Here is a 17994-nt window from a genome sequence, read left to right as displayed (position 1 = left end):
CAAGTTATTCGACTTACATTTATTAAATACCAGCTGCTGGAATTATAAACAGTCTCCGCTCTAGAGACTCACAGTCTAGAAAGGGGGGTGTAAATATGTGGCACATATTTCCTGGTAGTCTGAGGCATCCTATCACGCAAATCCTGAGCAATGTCTCACCAAAGGAAGTGGGGGGGATCAGTTATAACCATGTACAGAGATATCAGAGAAGGCTTCTCTGAGATGATTACATTTAAGCCGAGCCTTGAAGGACATGCAGGTGATGTGAAAAAGTACCGTGAGGGCCTGGAGAATTGCAGGTACACAGTTTTCACAGCCAAGGCCATTGCCCAAGTACTCAACGCATGCCTTCTGTATAGGCTGCTGCTACTATTAAGGAGGTGAAATGTGGAAAAGAACCAACAAAATGCCTGGCCTTAGAAGTTACGGGGTTGGGGCACCTGGGTGACTCAGTTGGTTAAGTGTCTGACTCTTGATTTCAGCTTAGGTAATGACCTCACGGTTCGTCAGCCCCCCCGCCGGGCTCTGCACTGACAGTGTGGAGCCTACTCGAAATTCTCTCTCTCTGCCCTTTGCCTGCTCTCTCTCTCTCTCTCTCAAAATAAATAAATAAACTTTAAAAAAAAAGTTACTAGGTTGAGTTCATTGCTTCTGCCTCAGTATGAGTTTAGAAAGCCATGTAGTGGGGCGCCTGGGTGGCTTGGTTGGTTAAGCGTCTGACTTCGGCTCAGGTCATGATCTCACGGTCCGTGAGTTCGAGCCCTGCGTCGGGCTCTGTGCTGACAGCTCAGAGCCTGGAGCCTGTTTCAGATTCTGTGTCTCCCTCTCTCTCTGCTCCTCCCCTGTTCATGCTCTGTCTCTCTCTGTCTCAAAAATAAATAAACATTAAAAAAAAAAATTTAGAAAGCCATGTAGTGTAGCAGTTAGGAGACTGTATACTGGAATCCAACTCCTACTTTGCCAGGTCTTAATTATAAGATTCTGAATAAGTCACTTCACCTTTCAGTACCTTCATCTGTATAATGGGAAGAATAATATTACTTATTTCATAAATTGTTGATGGGGACTGAATGTGTGAATAAATGTAGTAAAATGAGAACAGAACTTGGCATATAATAGAATAATAAATATTATTATTGTTTTTAATGTGAAGGATTTTCATTTTTATAAACTTAAGGATTATAATTCTAATTTTACATGTATTACTTCTTAGCTTTGCTAGGTAGAAATACAGCTGGAAAGATTTAGATTAAACAAAGTAATGACTTTTAGTCATAAAATGGCTGTGAGATAGTGTAACATCATCAAAAGAGATTTCAGATTGTCCTCCCCCTGCACTTCAAAAGAGTGAAGTGAATGATTTTTCTGGAAGGAGTACATACGATGTGTTGAATAGGCAGGTTAAACTAGTCTGTATTTTAAACTCTGTCTACACTCACGATCCCCTAATTTAATATACTCCCAAAAAATGTTTAGTACAAAACCAAAAGTAACTGAAAATTTCCTGTTTGGGTCTGCAGTTGGTTTTTTATCATCCTTGAAGACAAGACTGTATTTCCAGAATGCACCAAGTACAATAATACAAGGCTCTGGCACTAAATGCCCCCACCTGTGTCACCCCATGCTTGTGCAACTGTCAAACAAAGGAGCTGTATATCCCCATGTCCTCCAGGGCAGAAATCCTGTTCCATGGTTGCTTCAGAAAAGTAGAGCTTGGGAAAGCTTCCAGAAGTAAATGGGCAGGGGACAATCCCAGACCCCTCTCAGTTCTTGGAAAAGGGAATGGGCAAAACGCCCAACATGAGAATAATAAAAGCTACAGGGAGAAGAGAAGAATGGTTTTAAAAGTGCCTTGACTATTACTGAGTGTTTGTTTCCCCAACCTAAATGCTTACTGATGTTGGCATTTTAAACAGGGCCACTTTGCCTGGAAATTAACACCCCATTTCTGTGAGTGAGCAAGCAATTCCTTTCTTGGCTGCTACTGTTTCTTGGCTACAAAATTCTTCTTTTTTCTTTTTTTTTTTTTTTTTTGAAAAGTAACACTAATAACACAAAATTGTGTCAGTTACAGCAGAAACACTTCCTTTGCAAAATGAGACATATAATGTACCTTAGAGGTAGATAGTAGAAATGGAAACAAAAAGATTCCCCGACCAGAAAGTTCAGTTACAATCAGATACTGCATAAGTTCTAATCACAGGGGTCCCTGCTATGTTATTACAAAAATGTAGAAAATCAACAACAATAAAGGTATACAGAGGGGAAGAAACCAGACAAAAAATAATACAGTGAGTATATTTTTATGAAACTCTAAAAAATACAAACTAATCTATAGTGATTAATGGTTGATGGCAGGTGGGGGTCCTAAAGTAGTGAGAAGAAGGTCAAGTGTCAAGGAAAAATCTGGGGGAGTCACAACTATCTTGACTGTGGTGATGGCTTCATGGGTATGTGTGTATGTCAAAACTTGTCAAATGGCACACTCTAAATATGGGGAATTTATGTGTGGCAATTATACCTCAATAAAATTGTTTTTAAAGGGCCCATTACCTAATCTACAACATGGAAACCTGTCACATTACATTATTGTGGTTATATGCGTGCACTTTATACTAGCAATATAAACGAAATGGTAAGGGAGAAGAGAGACAGGAATTACTTCTTTGCCTGAATGACAATGAATGAGATATATTTGAATGCATTTATGTTTATGACATAATATAAACAGCTTACCTAAAAGGTAATCACATCACTCCTAAGCAAGTCTGTTTACTCTGATGAAAGCAGCCCACAGTAAGGAGTGCGTAATTCTCAGTGCAAGATAGACCAAGTAAACAAACAAACAAAAAAGAATAAGAGTATTGAGAACTTAAAACATAACCAATAAGGTAGAACTTACAGCTATATACTAACAGACTATGCCATCTTTTCCCCAAGTGCTCATGAAATATTTACAAAAATTGATCATATGTTAGGTTACAGGGAAAACATCAGAAAATTCGAAAGTGTAGGTATATTACAAACAGCACTCTGTGACCACAGTGCAATAAGACCAGAAATTATTGGCACAATTGAAAAACAAAAAGACCCATTCATTTGGAAATTTATAACCTTTTCCTAAATAATTGTTGGGTGAAAGGGGGAAATATAAACTGAAAAGTACAGAATTTCTAAAAAATATTGACAGTTAAACACTATCAGAATCTACAGAAAACATTTCAAGCAATCAGCATGAGAAAATTCACTAAATGCACTAAATGCTTTTATCAATAAAAATTTTTAAATTATATTAAATGATTGAATCCCCACCTCAAAAACTAGAAAAAGAACTAATAAACTAAAAAAAAAAAAAAAAAAAAAAAAATAGCCAAGAAAGGAAACAATAAAGATAAAGGCAGAGGCAGCAATAGAAAGAAGTAGACATACTATTTCAAAATCCTATTTTTTTAAAGAATGAAAATAGACAAACCACTAGCTAATTTTATTGAGAAAAAAAGATAAAAGCACAAATATAAAATGAGAAAATGTCAAAGCAGAAAACATTAAAACAAGAAACTGTTTGAAAATCATAAGAAATCAAAGACCTATGTACAAACAAATTTGAAAAGTTAGATAAAAAGGATAATTTTCTAGGGAATACAGATTACCAAATTTGACCATATTGGAGACAGAGTCCTGCAACTGACCAATTTTATAGAAGAAATAGAGAACATTATCAAGAAATTACCCCCAAAAAGAGCACCAGGAAACAGATTATTTCAATGGGATATTTTTAAAAGGACGATTCTACAAACCTTCTAATACTAGACCCATCAGTAGTGCTTAAGAAAACTGAGGATAAAAGGTTAGGAAGAAAGTAAAATATGGATAACTAGATCTGATAAAGAGCACAAAAAAGAAAACTGTAGTCCACTACCATTGAAGAAAAAGGATGTAAAAGTACTAGATAAAAATTTGATAAACAGAATCCAAAACCACTTTAAGAATAAAATACACCAGGGGTGCCTGGGTGGCTCAGCTGGTTAAGCATCTGACTTTAGCTCAGGCCACGATCTCACAGTTTGTGAGTTGGAGCCCCACGTCGGGCTCTGTGCTGACAGCTCGGAGCCTGGAGCCTTTTTCGGATTCTGTAGCCTTTTTCGGATTCTGTGTCTCCCTCTCTCTCTGCCCCTCCCCCACTTGTACTTGTCTCTCTCTCTCTCTCTCAAAAATAAACATTAAAAAAAATCTTTTAAAGAATACTATACACCATGATCAAGTGGGAATTATTAAATTTTATTTTTGAATGTTTAATAGAAATTATTAAGGTTGGTTCAATGCTAGGAAATCCATTAATATGATATAACATATAATAGACTTCAGAGGAAAAAATAATATGATTATCTCTATAGGTGCTGGAAAAACCTATAGAAATATTCAATACTCTTTCTAATTTCTATTAAAATTCAAAAATATAAAGCAGTAAATAATTTCTTAACATGGTAAAATATACACACTCCATTCTCAAGGCCAGTATCTTCACAGAGATGACATTTTGAGTAAGTTCAAGAAAAGACAAAAAAGCCCACGGTTTCCACTATTATTTGCCATTATAACAGATATCATCTAATGAAACTGAACAAGGGAAATCACAAATTATATTATTTTGTAAAAAAAAGGAAGTAAAAATATCTTTATAAAATACTGGAAAATTAATGAATAATAAAACTCATTTAAACTTTTTTACAGTTTATTTTTTGAGAGACAGAGAGAGACAAGGGGAGGAGCAGGAAGGGATGGAGAGAGAGAGAGAGAGAGAGAGACAGAGAGAGAGAGAGAGAGACAGAGAGAGAGAGAATCCCAAGCAGGCTCCGCACTGTCAGCTGAGAGCCCTATGTGAGGCTCAAACTCACAAACCGTGAGATCAGGACCTGAGCTGAAATCAAGAGTCAGACACTTAACTGACTGAGCCACCCAGATGCCCCTAAAACTCATTTAAATAGTAAAAAAATAAATAAATAAAACCAACAACTCAGTAAGAACTCAATAAGGTATCAGGATATATAATTAATAGACCAAAGCACTCCATATGTACACATACACAATACTGGAGCTTGCTTATTCACTTTCTTCATCCAAAAATAATTTATGCTTTCCTGATAATGACATGTTCAGTTACCCCTCTTCCCACCAGACTGTATCTTCTATGAAAAGTGACCTCAGCCCATTCTCTCCCTCCTGTAGCCCCTATGTCTAAGGGATATCTGGCTAGGGTAGAGACCCAATAAGTCATTTTGTGGCTGGCGCTGATTTTAATCTTTCTAGCAACTATCATGTTCTTTAACACTCCAATTTTGTTCACTTTTCTTTTTGTGAGGTATTCAAGGAAGGAATGCCTTTCCATCCCCAGAGGTGAATTTTAATTAGTCTAAGGCAATCATGGTAATATTACCCCCACCTCATTGGCAATTAATTTAAGAATGGGCATGTAATACTTTTAAGCATGAGAAGTCGGATGGGAACTTTCTAGTGAAAGTTTTCCTTCCTGAAAAAACAATGTACAAGGAGAAACTGCCATTTTTCTGAGTCTTGCTGTGATTATGTGAGGAGATGTGCCTGGCACGATGGCAACATCTTGAATCATGCAGTTATGGGGCATGGGGTCACCCAGGAAGAAAAGTAACCAGCCAAGAGTGGCATAGCAGGGAGATAGAAAAAGCACAGGCCATTGATGAACTTACAGGTACTGAATTAACCAACCAGAAATTTTGCTACCACCAGAATTCTTGTTATATGAAACACTAAAATCCATCTTTTAAGACACTTTTGTGTGGATATTATATTTTCTGCAGCTGAAAGCATCTTAACAGATGCATTTGTTAAATAAAGAAATGAATCGGAAAATATCAATAGCTTTTATAGACAGAAACAATAACTAGGTAGAGGACATAATGGTAGAGAAGTCCCCAGGCATAACAGTAACAAAGATGATTAAATACTTAAGAATAAATACTCAGGAATAAATGCACAAAACCCGTGAGAGGAAAGACTCCTGAAAGACTAACAAGTCTGACAAAATTAGACTGCGACAAAAAGAAAGGCCCCTGTTCTTGGATAGGATAATTCAATGTCATAAAGATGTCAATTTAACACAATCTTGATAAAAATATCAGCAAGTTTTTTTTTCAATGGAGCTAGACAAGTTGATGCTAAAGTTCAGAAGAAAGAACAAACTTGCAGAAATAGCTAGAAACATACTAAGACATAAAAACTGCAAAGGTGAACTAGTCCTACCAGATCAAACCAAACTACCTGTCTTAATAATTAAAACAGGGTGCTACTGCCTCAAGAATATATATACAGACCAATAGGATAGGACAGGATAGGATAGGATGGAATGGGACAGGACAGGATAGGATGGGATAGGATAGGACAGGACGGGACGGGACGGGATGGGATGGGATGGGATGGGATGGGATGGGATGGGACAGGACGGGACGAGACAGGACGGGACAGGACAGGACAGGATAGGATAGGATAGGATAGAAAAGAGCAGGTCTAAGTAAGTATGGAAATGGTAAAGGTAGCATTACAAACTATAGTAGCAAAGGTGAGCGTTTTAATAAACATCACTGACCCAACTGGGCAGCCACTTGGAAAAAGAATGCAATTAGATCCTTATCTCCCACCGCACACAAGAATAAATTCCACACTGACCAGGATAGTAAATGCAAAAGAAAGTCAAATAGAAAATAATTTAGGGGTGCCTGGGTGGCTCAGTTGGTTAAGTGTCTGACTTAGGCTCAGGTCATGAGTTCTAGCCCCATGACAGGCTCTGTGCTGACAGCTCAGAGCCTAGAGCGAGCCTGCCTCGGATTCTGTGTCTCCCTCTCTATCCCTCTCCCACTTGCTCTCTCTCTCTCTCTCTCTCTCTCTCTCAAAAATAAATAAACATTAAAAAAAATTTTAAAAAGAACTTAATAAATTAAAATTTTAAGAATATTGTGAATTCTTCTATAAACTTAGTGTAAAGGGAAAGCTTTCTTTTTTTTTAACAAAGTTTATTTATTTTGAGAGAGAGAGAGAGAGTGCAAATGGGGAGGGACAAAAAGAGAAGGAAAGAGAGAATCCCAAGCAGGCTCCACGCTGCCAGTCTAGAGTTCAAACCCACAAATCTGTAGATCATGATCTGAGCCAAAACTAAGAGTCAGACGCTTCACCAATGGAGCCACTCAGGCGCCCCATGGGAAAGCTTTCTAATATTGACAAAGTCCAGAGACAATTAAAAATATGATTGATAAATCTGACTACATAATTTTTTTTTAATTGCCTGGTAAAATCTTGCCAAATTAGATTAAAACACTTGCAGCATATATCACAGTAAAGGGCTAATATCCATATATATAAAGAACTCTTAAAATTTGAGGGAAAAGGGAACAAAACTCTAATACAAAAATTAGAAAAATATATGAACACATAATCCACAAAACTGTTACAAAATATATATGCGAAGATGTTATAATTTGACATCACTCATAATTTAAGAAATGCAACTTACCCTTGAATAACATTTCTCACTTATCTGATTAAAATTTTTAAATCTAGGGGCATCTGGGTGGCTTAGTTAGTTAAGTGTGGAATTCTTGATTTCTGTTCAGATCTTAATCTCACGCTTCGTGAGATCAAGCCCCCAGTGGGCTCCATGCTGACAGTGCAGGCCGGCTTGGGATTCTCTCTCCCCTTCTCTCTCTGTCTCTCCCCCACTCGTGTGTGTGTGTGTGTGTGTGTGTGTGTGTGTGTGTGTGTGTGTACGTGTGCACATTCTCTCTTTTTCTCAAAATAAATAAATAAAATAAACATTAAAAAATTTTAAGTCTGACAATACATTCTGTTGGTGAGGCAGAGGGTGCTCTCGTGTATTTCTGTCGGACTGCAAATGGCTACAACCCTTTTGGCAGGGAATTTGAAAACATCTAACAAAACTACATTGACCTTTCGAGACAGGAATCCCATGCTAGGAATTCACCTTAGACACTACCAACATTATGAAAATACATATGCACATTCACAGTATCATTGCTTACAACTGCAAAATACTGGAGTCAATTTATATGCCCAAATAGAGGAGGATGTGTTGAATAAACAGTGGCACAGCCATACAGTTGAGCACTATGCAGCAATAAAAAGTATGAGGGGCATTTCTAGGAGCTGACATGGAATGATTTCCAGGATATGCTACTGTTAAGTGAAAAAAGTCAAATACAAAAGATTATCTTTCATGTAAGAAAGAAGAGTAAATAAGAAAATATTCATTCTGTAAAAGTATAAACCAGAAATGACTGAGATAGGTCACCCATAGGAGATGGGTTAAAATAGAGCGGAAATCAGAGGGAGAAATGGGGATGAGTTGGGGAGAATGACAGTTCTCCGAATGTACCGTTTTTCATAGTCTCTTCGTGTTATAGTAACTAAAGTCACCAAATGTCAGACTCAATTCTCTTAAAATCACAAAATTATTACCTGGCATGATGCCTGCTATTTCTTGGTTTTCAGGTTCGGAACTAATAGTTCATTTTCTAATGCACTAACTTTTCTGAGAATCTACCATGTGCAGAGTGCTATGCTAAGTGCTATGAAGACTGGAAAACAGATGTAGATACTGTAATTAACCTTAAAAACATTGTGTTCCAAATAACATCTAATATACAAAGCAAACCAAAATATTATGGGTGTACAGAAAGTTGGAGGAAAGGCAAAAAAGAGCAATTCTCAAAATAAAATCTGAAATTTTATGGTATGAAAACCGTTTGCTATAAACATACATCTTAATTCTAACTCCCTTATTGTTTCATGCCATAGTTTCTCCTAAAAATAACATCAGACATGTTAAAATTAAAGAGAAAGACATACTAGCATCATTAAAACAATATTGAGGAATGTAAGTCGAGTAAAGAAATGGAGAAACAGTTGAAAGGGAAACGAAGTTAAATAAATAAAAGCAACAACTTAGGGGGGAACGTTATTGGTGAACTACCAGAAAAAAAAGGAAAAGCACTAAGTCACAAAGACCTTACTATCTAATGAAAAAACAAAAACCAAAAGACAAAAAACAAAAAAGCAGACCAGTTCATCAATTGAATGGGTTGCCAGACATTGAAGAACCTGTTTCCATGACCTCTTGTAACACAAAATGCAATAAATGTCTACATAGTGTAAGCTCTGATGGTAGGGTCATCGCTTACTTACAGCTGAGAGCATTTCCAACTGATACACAATCTGTGAACCACATCGGATGTGACGATTTCAAGCACCTTAACGATATAATTTTATTCACCTAACTAGTTCCATCAGCTGGAATTAAAAATAAGTAAGACAAGGTAAACAAACACCATCTGTGTTTGTAGAAGCTGGACACCTTGGTACTGCCCTCCTATTCGGTAGGTTTCAAATCCGAAGGAGGAAAGGAAAAATGACCGAAAAGCTGGATCCAGCAGACCCAAACAGATCCTACGGTTCTGGTTGACAATGGACAGATGAGTTTGGAGGTCAAATAAAGTCCAGCCATCTGTTCAAAAATTGGCTAAAACGTGGGTCACATATCCAGGATCAGAGCTAAAGACAAAGGAAAGCAGATGTTTGATGAAGTTATAAGACAAAACATGCAACTCTCTGGACCAGATTTTACATGTAATAAAAGTCCATGAAAACCAAATTATTTTTATTATCTTTAATAATATCCTGTTTTACTCTTGTGATTCTAGGGAGTTTCTTTCCGAGAAATGAAACATTAATTTTTTATGTTGTTTGAATCCTGGCTTTTACTTTTATATTTTATTATCATTTGAATTCTTAATCCAAATATGCTAGATAATAACAAAATACCTGATGATTGTTTTTTAAACTATGGAAAATGGTTAAAATGAGCCTAACCAGAAGGCTACTGGGTTTTATTGTTAATTATTTACTCTCTTGGATTTTTAAAAATGGCAATAATATACACCTAAAACTACCTGTTCTGTGCTTAATAGAATAAGAGGAAGTCCAAACCTAGTAAAAACCATAAACTCAAAGAAAGCCATGAATGGAAAATAATGGGACCAGAAGGAGTAGTGGTATTATCTTTGCTGTGCTAATACAGAGATTTTTATTTTATTTTAAATGAACAGAAATCAAGGAAGACCTATACCAAATCTATGGCAACATATCAATTTCTGAATCATCAGTTCACATGGCTCATTATTTCTGAGGTGGACACAGATGACATGTCCATTAGAAGGCCTCACAGTGGCCCATCAAGGCAGAAGAGGCCACTGAGCCTACCTGTGCAAGTGTCAGAATACATGGACATCATCCATGTTTAAAAATATATAATGAAGGTCACAGGATGCTCAACCAGTTTGTATTTCATGAAAGCACCGCTATGGCCATAAAAGATACCTACTGGCCTTCCAGTCTGGTAGTTTCCTAGGCAAAACTGCTGCTCAGATGATCTATTCACTAAAGACCTAGGAAGAGTGGAGTTAGTATTGGTCTTACATCTTCAATTCTCCCACACTTTTTACAGAGCTAGAAGGCAACATAACTCTAACAATGTGTTTCCTTCCCTCGAGATCACATCTTTTCTTCTAAACCTCCAATTCCAGGCAATCATCAACTACCCTTTTTTCCCTTCTTGACCTTTATACCATCTTTGACCTTGTAAATAATGTTACACTGTAACAGTGAGCCTCTGCCAACCCAGAAAACCGCCACCCGGGAAGTTTATGTACATGTAACTCAAGAGAAAGCAGAGGAAAAAGCCAAAACGGCTGTCAGACAAATTCCATGTCTAGTAGTCAGTCCCCGCCCCCACATTTATTTTATACTCACTTCTGAATTACCTAATTCTGACAACTGATTGGAGACAGCAAACTACACAGTCTGATATTTTGAAGGAATAGACAGGCTAGAGCAGGCCTGGCAACCAAATAGATGCCTGAGGTTGAAAGGGGCAATGGCTGGTGCCAGTCTGAGTCGAAAGACTTCACACCAGCCGGTGTGTGGCACCAATGAAACACCACTTGTTACCGCTATAGGCGGTAACATCATAAAATCTGAAAATCGGGAAGGACCCTAGAAATCTAGTCATGTCTCTTCCCACTGCAGGAACTTCTACCTTATTTTGCAGTGATGATCCAGTCACTGTATGAACACAAGGATTGCCTCACTGCCTTATAAGGAAGCCTATTCCACTTTGTAAAACATTCTTCAGAAATTGTGTTTTTGAAAAGTCAACAATTACTTTCCTGTAACTTCGATTTCTTGATTCTGATTCATTTATCCAACTAGCACTTACAGAGTAACTACCCTTATAGTAGACAGTATTCCCATAAAGATAAAACACATCTGGGCTTCATCCATCTCGAGAGACAAAGACATGAACACGAATAAAAATAAACCACCAACTGCCTGTCCTTCCACTGTCTCCCTTTCTTCATTGCCAAGTCGCAGCACCACTTACCTGAATCACACCTCCCAAGAAGGAAACGGCTGCAGCAACACCAATCCTTTGCATCTCAAAGTCAGATAAACCCACTATGCTTGTGTTACTCTGCGTGGTGAGGTTCTGGCTGCTCAGAGGGACAAGCCGTTCCACTGCATTGGCTGATATTAAGGATGTCAAGGCGAAGGTGCCTAAAAGGGAGTGATGGTGGGGGTGGGGGAATCTTCTGTTAGTAACGGACTCGATAACAATGGTTGGATTCCACCATTAAAGCTGAATCCATCTGCTGGGTGTAAAACCAGATAGATTTATCGGAAACACTCTTCTCAGCACCCCGACTCATCCACCCTTCTCTCCACAGAACAAACAAACTTTCCTACATAAACACATTTTCCTTCAACACACAGCCACACCAATCTCCTTGCCCTTCCCTCCCAAGCCTTACAATTTCCCACCTCTCTGAGCACGGAGAATGTCCTCAGGGCAGGGATTAAGATCATGGCCTGGACTTGAATGTCAGTCCTCTATTTATCAATAATGTGACTTAAAGCACCTTACTCTGAGTCTGCATTACCTCATCCATAAAGCCTATCCATAATATCTACCTTTCAGGGCTTGGGGGAAATATAAGTGAGATGATAAATATGAAAACCTCAGTAGGCTCAGTAGCTAACTACGAGCTCATTCACTTCAATTTTAAACCAGTACAACTCATTTCACACTTCTGACTTCTAAAACTGTAAGATAATAAACTTATCTCATGTCAAGCCACGGAGCTCATGGTAATTTGTTACATCAGAAATAGGAAACCAACACAATCAATAACACAAACTGACCACTGAAGAAATAGACACATACTTAGAGGCTGAGATCTTAAGGGTACAAAATACATAGAACTCTATGGATATTTATGGTTAAATGTAGATTTATTATTTTTAATTTAATATTTAAGACTAAGGTATCGGGGCGCCTGGGTGGCTCAGTCAGTTAAGCGGCCGACTTCGGCTCAGGTCATGATCTCGTGGTCCATGAGTTCAAGCCCCACGTCAGGCTCTGTGCTGACAGCTCAGAGCCTGGAGCCTGTTTCAGATTCTGTGTCTCCCTCTCTCTGACCCTCCCCTGTTCATGCTCTGTCTCTCCCGGTCTCAAAAATAAATAAAACGTTAAAAAAAAATTAAAAAAAAAAAAAAAGACTAAGGTATCATTTTTGTAATAATAATAACTTATTAAATCTTTTCTAGAAAGTACTAAGTTAGACACTGTACATCAACTATCTCATCCAACTCTCACTACAGCCATATGATTTTTTTTTATTTCACTATCCGGAAAGCAGAAAACAGGCCTTTAAAGTGCTGTCCAAGGTCATGCAGATAGCAAACAACAAATGAGACATACACTCAGGACCATCTAACTTTAAAACCCAGGTTTTTAACCAGCTGGCTCTATTATGACTATTTGTGATATTTCACCTTTTATTTAGTAATGCAGAGATAGGCAAGGTAACAGATATACTAATTAAAGGGCATTATAGAATCTAACTGAGAAGAAACCTAAAAGATCGTTCAGTCCAAATATCGATTACATAAAAAAATATTTTTCAAAATTTGAGTAACTAAATTCTATACGGTATTTTCTTTCCCTCAAAGTGTATAATTTCTCTCAATTCACTGTAAATTCAAAATATATGGCCTTCTCTTATGACCTTTTTACAACCTAAAAATGCAAAGAATCTTTAAAATAAGCTTGATTACATAATAATATAGTAATATATTACAGTATGGGTCGAGTATCTGAGGCACAAAGAGATAAATGTCTTGTCCTAATATTTGCTGAGGTCTTCAGAAGTAAAGTTAGAATTGCTTTGAAATGTAATCAGTAACTAATGAGCACTTCTGGGTCGCTTTCATTAGTAACATGAGAAGCATAAACATAGACAGAAATTATTACCTGTGGCAACATGACGTCCCATTCCAAATATGGCGTAAATGATGGCAGGAAACAGAGACCCATATAAACCGAACACGGGGTGCACAGATGAGAGAATAGCAAAGGCCAACCCTGTCAAGCAGACCCAGGTAGTTAGGATCACCTTATAACCCCAAGATACAGTCCACTACAAAGCAGAAGGGATATCGGTTTGTTTAATGACAAAAGGGATTATGATTTAATTATTCTACTTGCTCAACGAGAGACTACATTACGATCCTCAATTACAGACCACTCCCTTATTTACTTTATATTTAAATTTCAATTCCAAAAGCTCTCATTTTTGGACCACTACTTTCCCCCTTGATTACAGAGGCGTCTATAAGGAAACGTTGGTTCAGAGAGTCTTCCTGGTAAAAGTGATAACATCACAAGCAAAATATTTCCACACACACTTTGAGGACCATTTCTATACTTTTGGTATTATTTTATTGGCACAATAGCATCTGCAGCATAGGTAAGACTGGTAGTATTACCAATGACAGATGAAAAGGTCAGGAAGGCTGGGACAAGAAGGACACGCACTCAAGGGGGCCTGGCTGGCAGCTTCCTGGCCGGCCTCACCTTGTGTATCACAGGGGCAGGGCAGTGTGTGAGTCCGTGCTTTTCCTATCCTGGACTCCAGCCCATTTCAGATATAGTTTCTTAGAGTGAAAAACAACTTTTTACTTAAATAGTAAGGAGTAACTCATAGCTGTTCATTTTTATTCCTCATAGACACTACTGCCTATGTAGTGTGTATGTTACATACACATAGGAAACTTTCTCAGACATGTCTAAATAACCACAAGTGGTTTAAACGTGACCGAAATATATGTGAGTGTGAGCTCATTAAATTGGTCTTGCTTGTGGCTGGTCCTTGGCATTAAATGGCTAGTTAAGCTAGGTTCTGACATTTCCATTCAAGTCTACACAACTTGCTGATAGGCATTTGATTAAGCATAATGCACTCTATAAATAAGGTACAAAGAGACTTGAGGAAGGGAGTGGTGTTAGAATACAGATTACCCAAATATGAGGTAAATTCATTATTCACACTATGGAGCCCAACAATATGGTTCCAAGATCATACTTTTTACTGTTTAACTTTTGCTCTTTTAAAATTAGGCTTAATTTCTTTTTAAATATGTAAACTCTAGTTACACATCAGATATTTTTTCAAACCCTACAAGACATCTTACCTTCAATTAAAATACATAAAAGGCTACCAATGACCAGTCCCTGATTTATTTTTAAAAACTCATCTGGATTCCTATTTACATACAATGTCTTCTTAAATGTCTGATGAAAATAAATAAAAAGTGATTATAGAAGGGTCAGTGGCAGAGGCTGTTCTAGAATTTCAGGCATACAGGATGAGAGGCAGCACGCTGGTTATCGGGAAGGATGGTGTTAAGTCTTCCCCGCCCCACCAACAAGCCCCTCCTGGCATTTATAGCTTATGCAACTTTGTAAAAAGCGTACATTGCATCAGCCATGCAGAAAGCTAGAAAATAACTTTTTTCATTCATTTTCAGAATGAGTTACCTGAAAAAAAATTACCAATCAAGAGACAGAATGCTGAGTGTTTCCAGGTAAGAAATAACATGACCCACATTTCAGAAGATCCCCCAGATCTACTAAATCAATGATGGGGGCAAAGGGAAATTGCATGCAGCATCTTTAACAAAAGCATCTTGGATGAAATCATATGCATGCTAAATTTTGATAAATGTGGTAAATCTCAGCAAGATAGGAGTTGGCCTATTTGACCACATTTTTATCCTACCTGCAGCAGCAAATGTAGAGACCAAGCTAGAAGCAGTGGGATCCTGCCTCTTGCCTCGTGAATAGCTACCTCTTTATGTTTGTTTTATTGTTTTATATCTTTCTGTCTTTCTTGTCCTCCCTCCCTCCCTCTCTTTTCCTCTCCCTCTCTCTCCGTCTGTCTCTATCTCCATCCCCCAAATCTATATATAGCAAAATCAGTTCAAAAACAGAATTTCTCTGGATCTTATATTCTTACCAAATTAAAATGGGCACCATCGTGTAAAACGTGTTTAACTCAAATCTTTAAGAGATCTCTAAACCCATATGTGCAAAACAATCACTTCAGTAGATTCTACAAAAACAAGCTCAAAGACCAGAGATCCTGTAGACACTTCCTTCATTTCATCGGATACTGACACTGAGCTTTCCCTTTAAACAACAGTGTCTTTCACCCTCAGCCAGAATCTCCTTCTCTGCTAAGACGGCAGTGAACAATGGCCCAAATAAAAGAGGAATGGACGAATGTAGATAAACAGTGCTTTAAAACTTCAAATACTCCTTCCACAAATAAGAACCATAAAACCCAAGCCATCCTCCCACACATACCTCCAAAAGCACAGGGGGCTGGATAAAATTTCCTTATTCTGATTCATTTATTGTTTTGGATCACAACATAAGCCACATACATATTTTCATACACAACACACTAACCCAGCTAAATATGTTAAATACTACAAAAAAGGTGAAAGTATTAACTGGCTTGAGTCACTTACAAATTAGCCACATTATCTACACTCTTCTCCATATTTCTAAAACAGGGTATTCGATAAATTAAGAGCAGAATTACAGCCCTCTAACTCTCCAATTTCGGGAGGAAAAACTTCAAATGCTAATAAATATTTGTATTACCCAATCTAGTTGAGATTGGAGGAGAAGCAAGACAACAAAAAGAAGGATCAAGAAATAAAAACAAAGTAAGTATTAGGCCACAGGGTGCCCAAAAGGGGATATGGAGGAAACAGAGAGCAAAGGGGAAAGGGAGAGAGAGAGGGAGAGGGGGAGAGGGAGAGGGGGAGAGAGAGAGAGACAGAGAGACATTGGAGGAGGGAACCGAAACCTTAAGGTCTTCAGAGGGCCGATTATTTTTAAAGATCAAAAATCATATATTGGTCACTGTCTGAAGGCTTTGAAAGGTGCAGTTTTTAAGAAAACATGTTTTGTAGGTGTAGTGATGACTATTACAGTACAGGAATAGGATAGACTCCATATTCCCACATCAATATCATCAGTAGTTTCAGGACTTGCAAACACTACCAAAATTTCAAGGGCCCCTGAGCACAAAGTCAAACATTGCCGACCAGTCCCTTGCCCCTCCAACCCAGGCAGGCTGAAGTGCCGTGTGAATGGCTTCCCTAAACACAGTGCCTGACCCTGAGGAAGACGAAGAACCAAAGCAGATAGGTAACTCAGTCTCTACCTCTGCTCCTACGACCACTTCTCTGCTGAGATGCCTAGAAAGCCACTCGGTCACTACTGGTGAGAAAGAGAACTGTTTATCACAGAACTGTTTTATACTTTAAGATACAGATTTTGTTTTCTGTTTCAGCCCAGTCTTATCTGCATTTACGTGATAGCAATTATTCAGAAAATCAAAGAAACCTGACACTGCAGAAGATCATGTCTAGTAAGTAAATAACGTGTTGGAAGTTGGGGATTGGGTATTGGGGTTACACGTGGAGAGCCACTGCTGGAGACTCTGTTTTGTTGGCTCAGTGACCTCACCTGTTTATTCTAAGGTCAGGCAGCTAGGACTCAGAATCACTGGTTTTACTCCCCTTAGAACTGGGGTTTTTAAAACTTTTTTTAGAAAAGTTTTTTTTTAATTTTTTTTTAATCTTTATTTATTTTTGAGAGAGAGACAGAGTGTGAGCAGGGGAGAAGAGAGAGAGGGAGACACAGAATCCGAAGCAGGCTGTCAGCACAGAGCCCGACGCCGGGCTCGAGCTCACCAACTATGAGATCATGACCTGAGCCGAAGTCGGTCGCTCAACCGACTGAGCCACCCTGGTGCCCCTGAATTGAGTTTTTATATGAAGTAATACAATTTAATTGCCTCATTAATCTCTCCAATTTCCAGTATATCAGAAAGAAAATATTTACAAAAATATCAAGAGTGAACCCAGGCTGATGGGCTCATGCAAAGACTCCAGAGGCTCCTCCCAGGCTTCATCTAACTGAAGCCTCTGCAGGATCACTCAGCACTAAATGCAAATGAGATAAAGGTGCCCCCTGCTGGATGACCGACCCACCTTATCTGTGACCTGTGTCTGAGGAACTGCTCCCCAGAAAAGCATAGAAAGATTTCCTTATCTTCTGCAAGAATGGAAGCTTTTAGTTTGTTCAGTCTCGAAAATATTCATGTCTCAAAATCATGTCAAAGCGCTGTATTCAATTTGTTTCAAGTTGCCAAGGAGAAATCAAACACTACTTTTCAGTTCTCCGTGCTGGGCCCACAGACTAATTACTGCATTTAGGTGTGGTTGAGGGAGGAACTCTAGAATTTGAGATATTTATTTTAAAAGCAAAGCTGAGCTTCTTATCCTAATAAGTCACATCACTTAATAAATTATAGCATTACCCAAGTAACACCCCCTCGGTAAAGATACTTCATAGGAGCAAAAGCCAATAACAAAAGCTTAATTATTTCTTATAAATGCCTAGGGGGTGGGAGTGGAAGATGTCATGAATATGGAGCATCAGAAGTATTTTTGTGTTCATTTCAGAACTTATTCTGA

The 17994-nt window shown here is 38.1% G+C and overlaps 1 protein-coding gene across 1 annotated transcript in view; it reads right to left on the bottom strand.

Annotated features, from left to right (window-relative positions):
• The window catches only part of SLC26A7 (solute carrier family 26 member 7), a 117710-nt gene that overhangs the window by 78344 nt on the left and 21372 nt on the right, over positions 1-17994 (bottom strand). Inside the window, exons 3-4 of the mRNA XM_081792287.1 lie at positions 13412-13522; positions 11483-11655 (exon numbers count right to left, since the gene is read on the bottom strand). Of these exons, the coding sequence (XP_081648413.1) occupies positions 11483-11655; positions 13412-13522 (284 nt within the window). The remainder of the gene's footprint in view (positions 1-11482; positions 11656-13411; positions 13523-17994) is intronic.

The sequence above is a fragment of the Panthera onca genome, chromosome F2 (assembly GCF_046562875.1).
Source record: "Panthera onca isolate mPanOnc1 chromosome F2, mPanOnc1 haplotype 2, whole genome shotgun sequence".
NCBI lineage: Eukaryota > Metazoa > Chordata > Mammalia > Carnivora > Felidae > Panthera > Panthera onca.
Note: the sequence above shows the minus strand (reverse complement) of the source record. Positions and strands in the feature narration are given on the sequence as shown.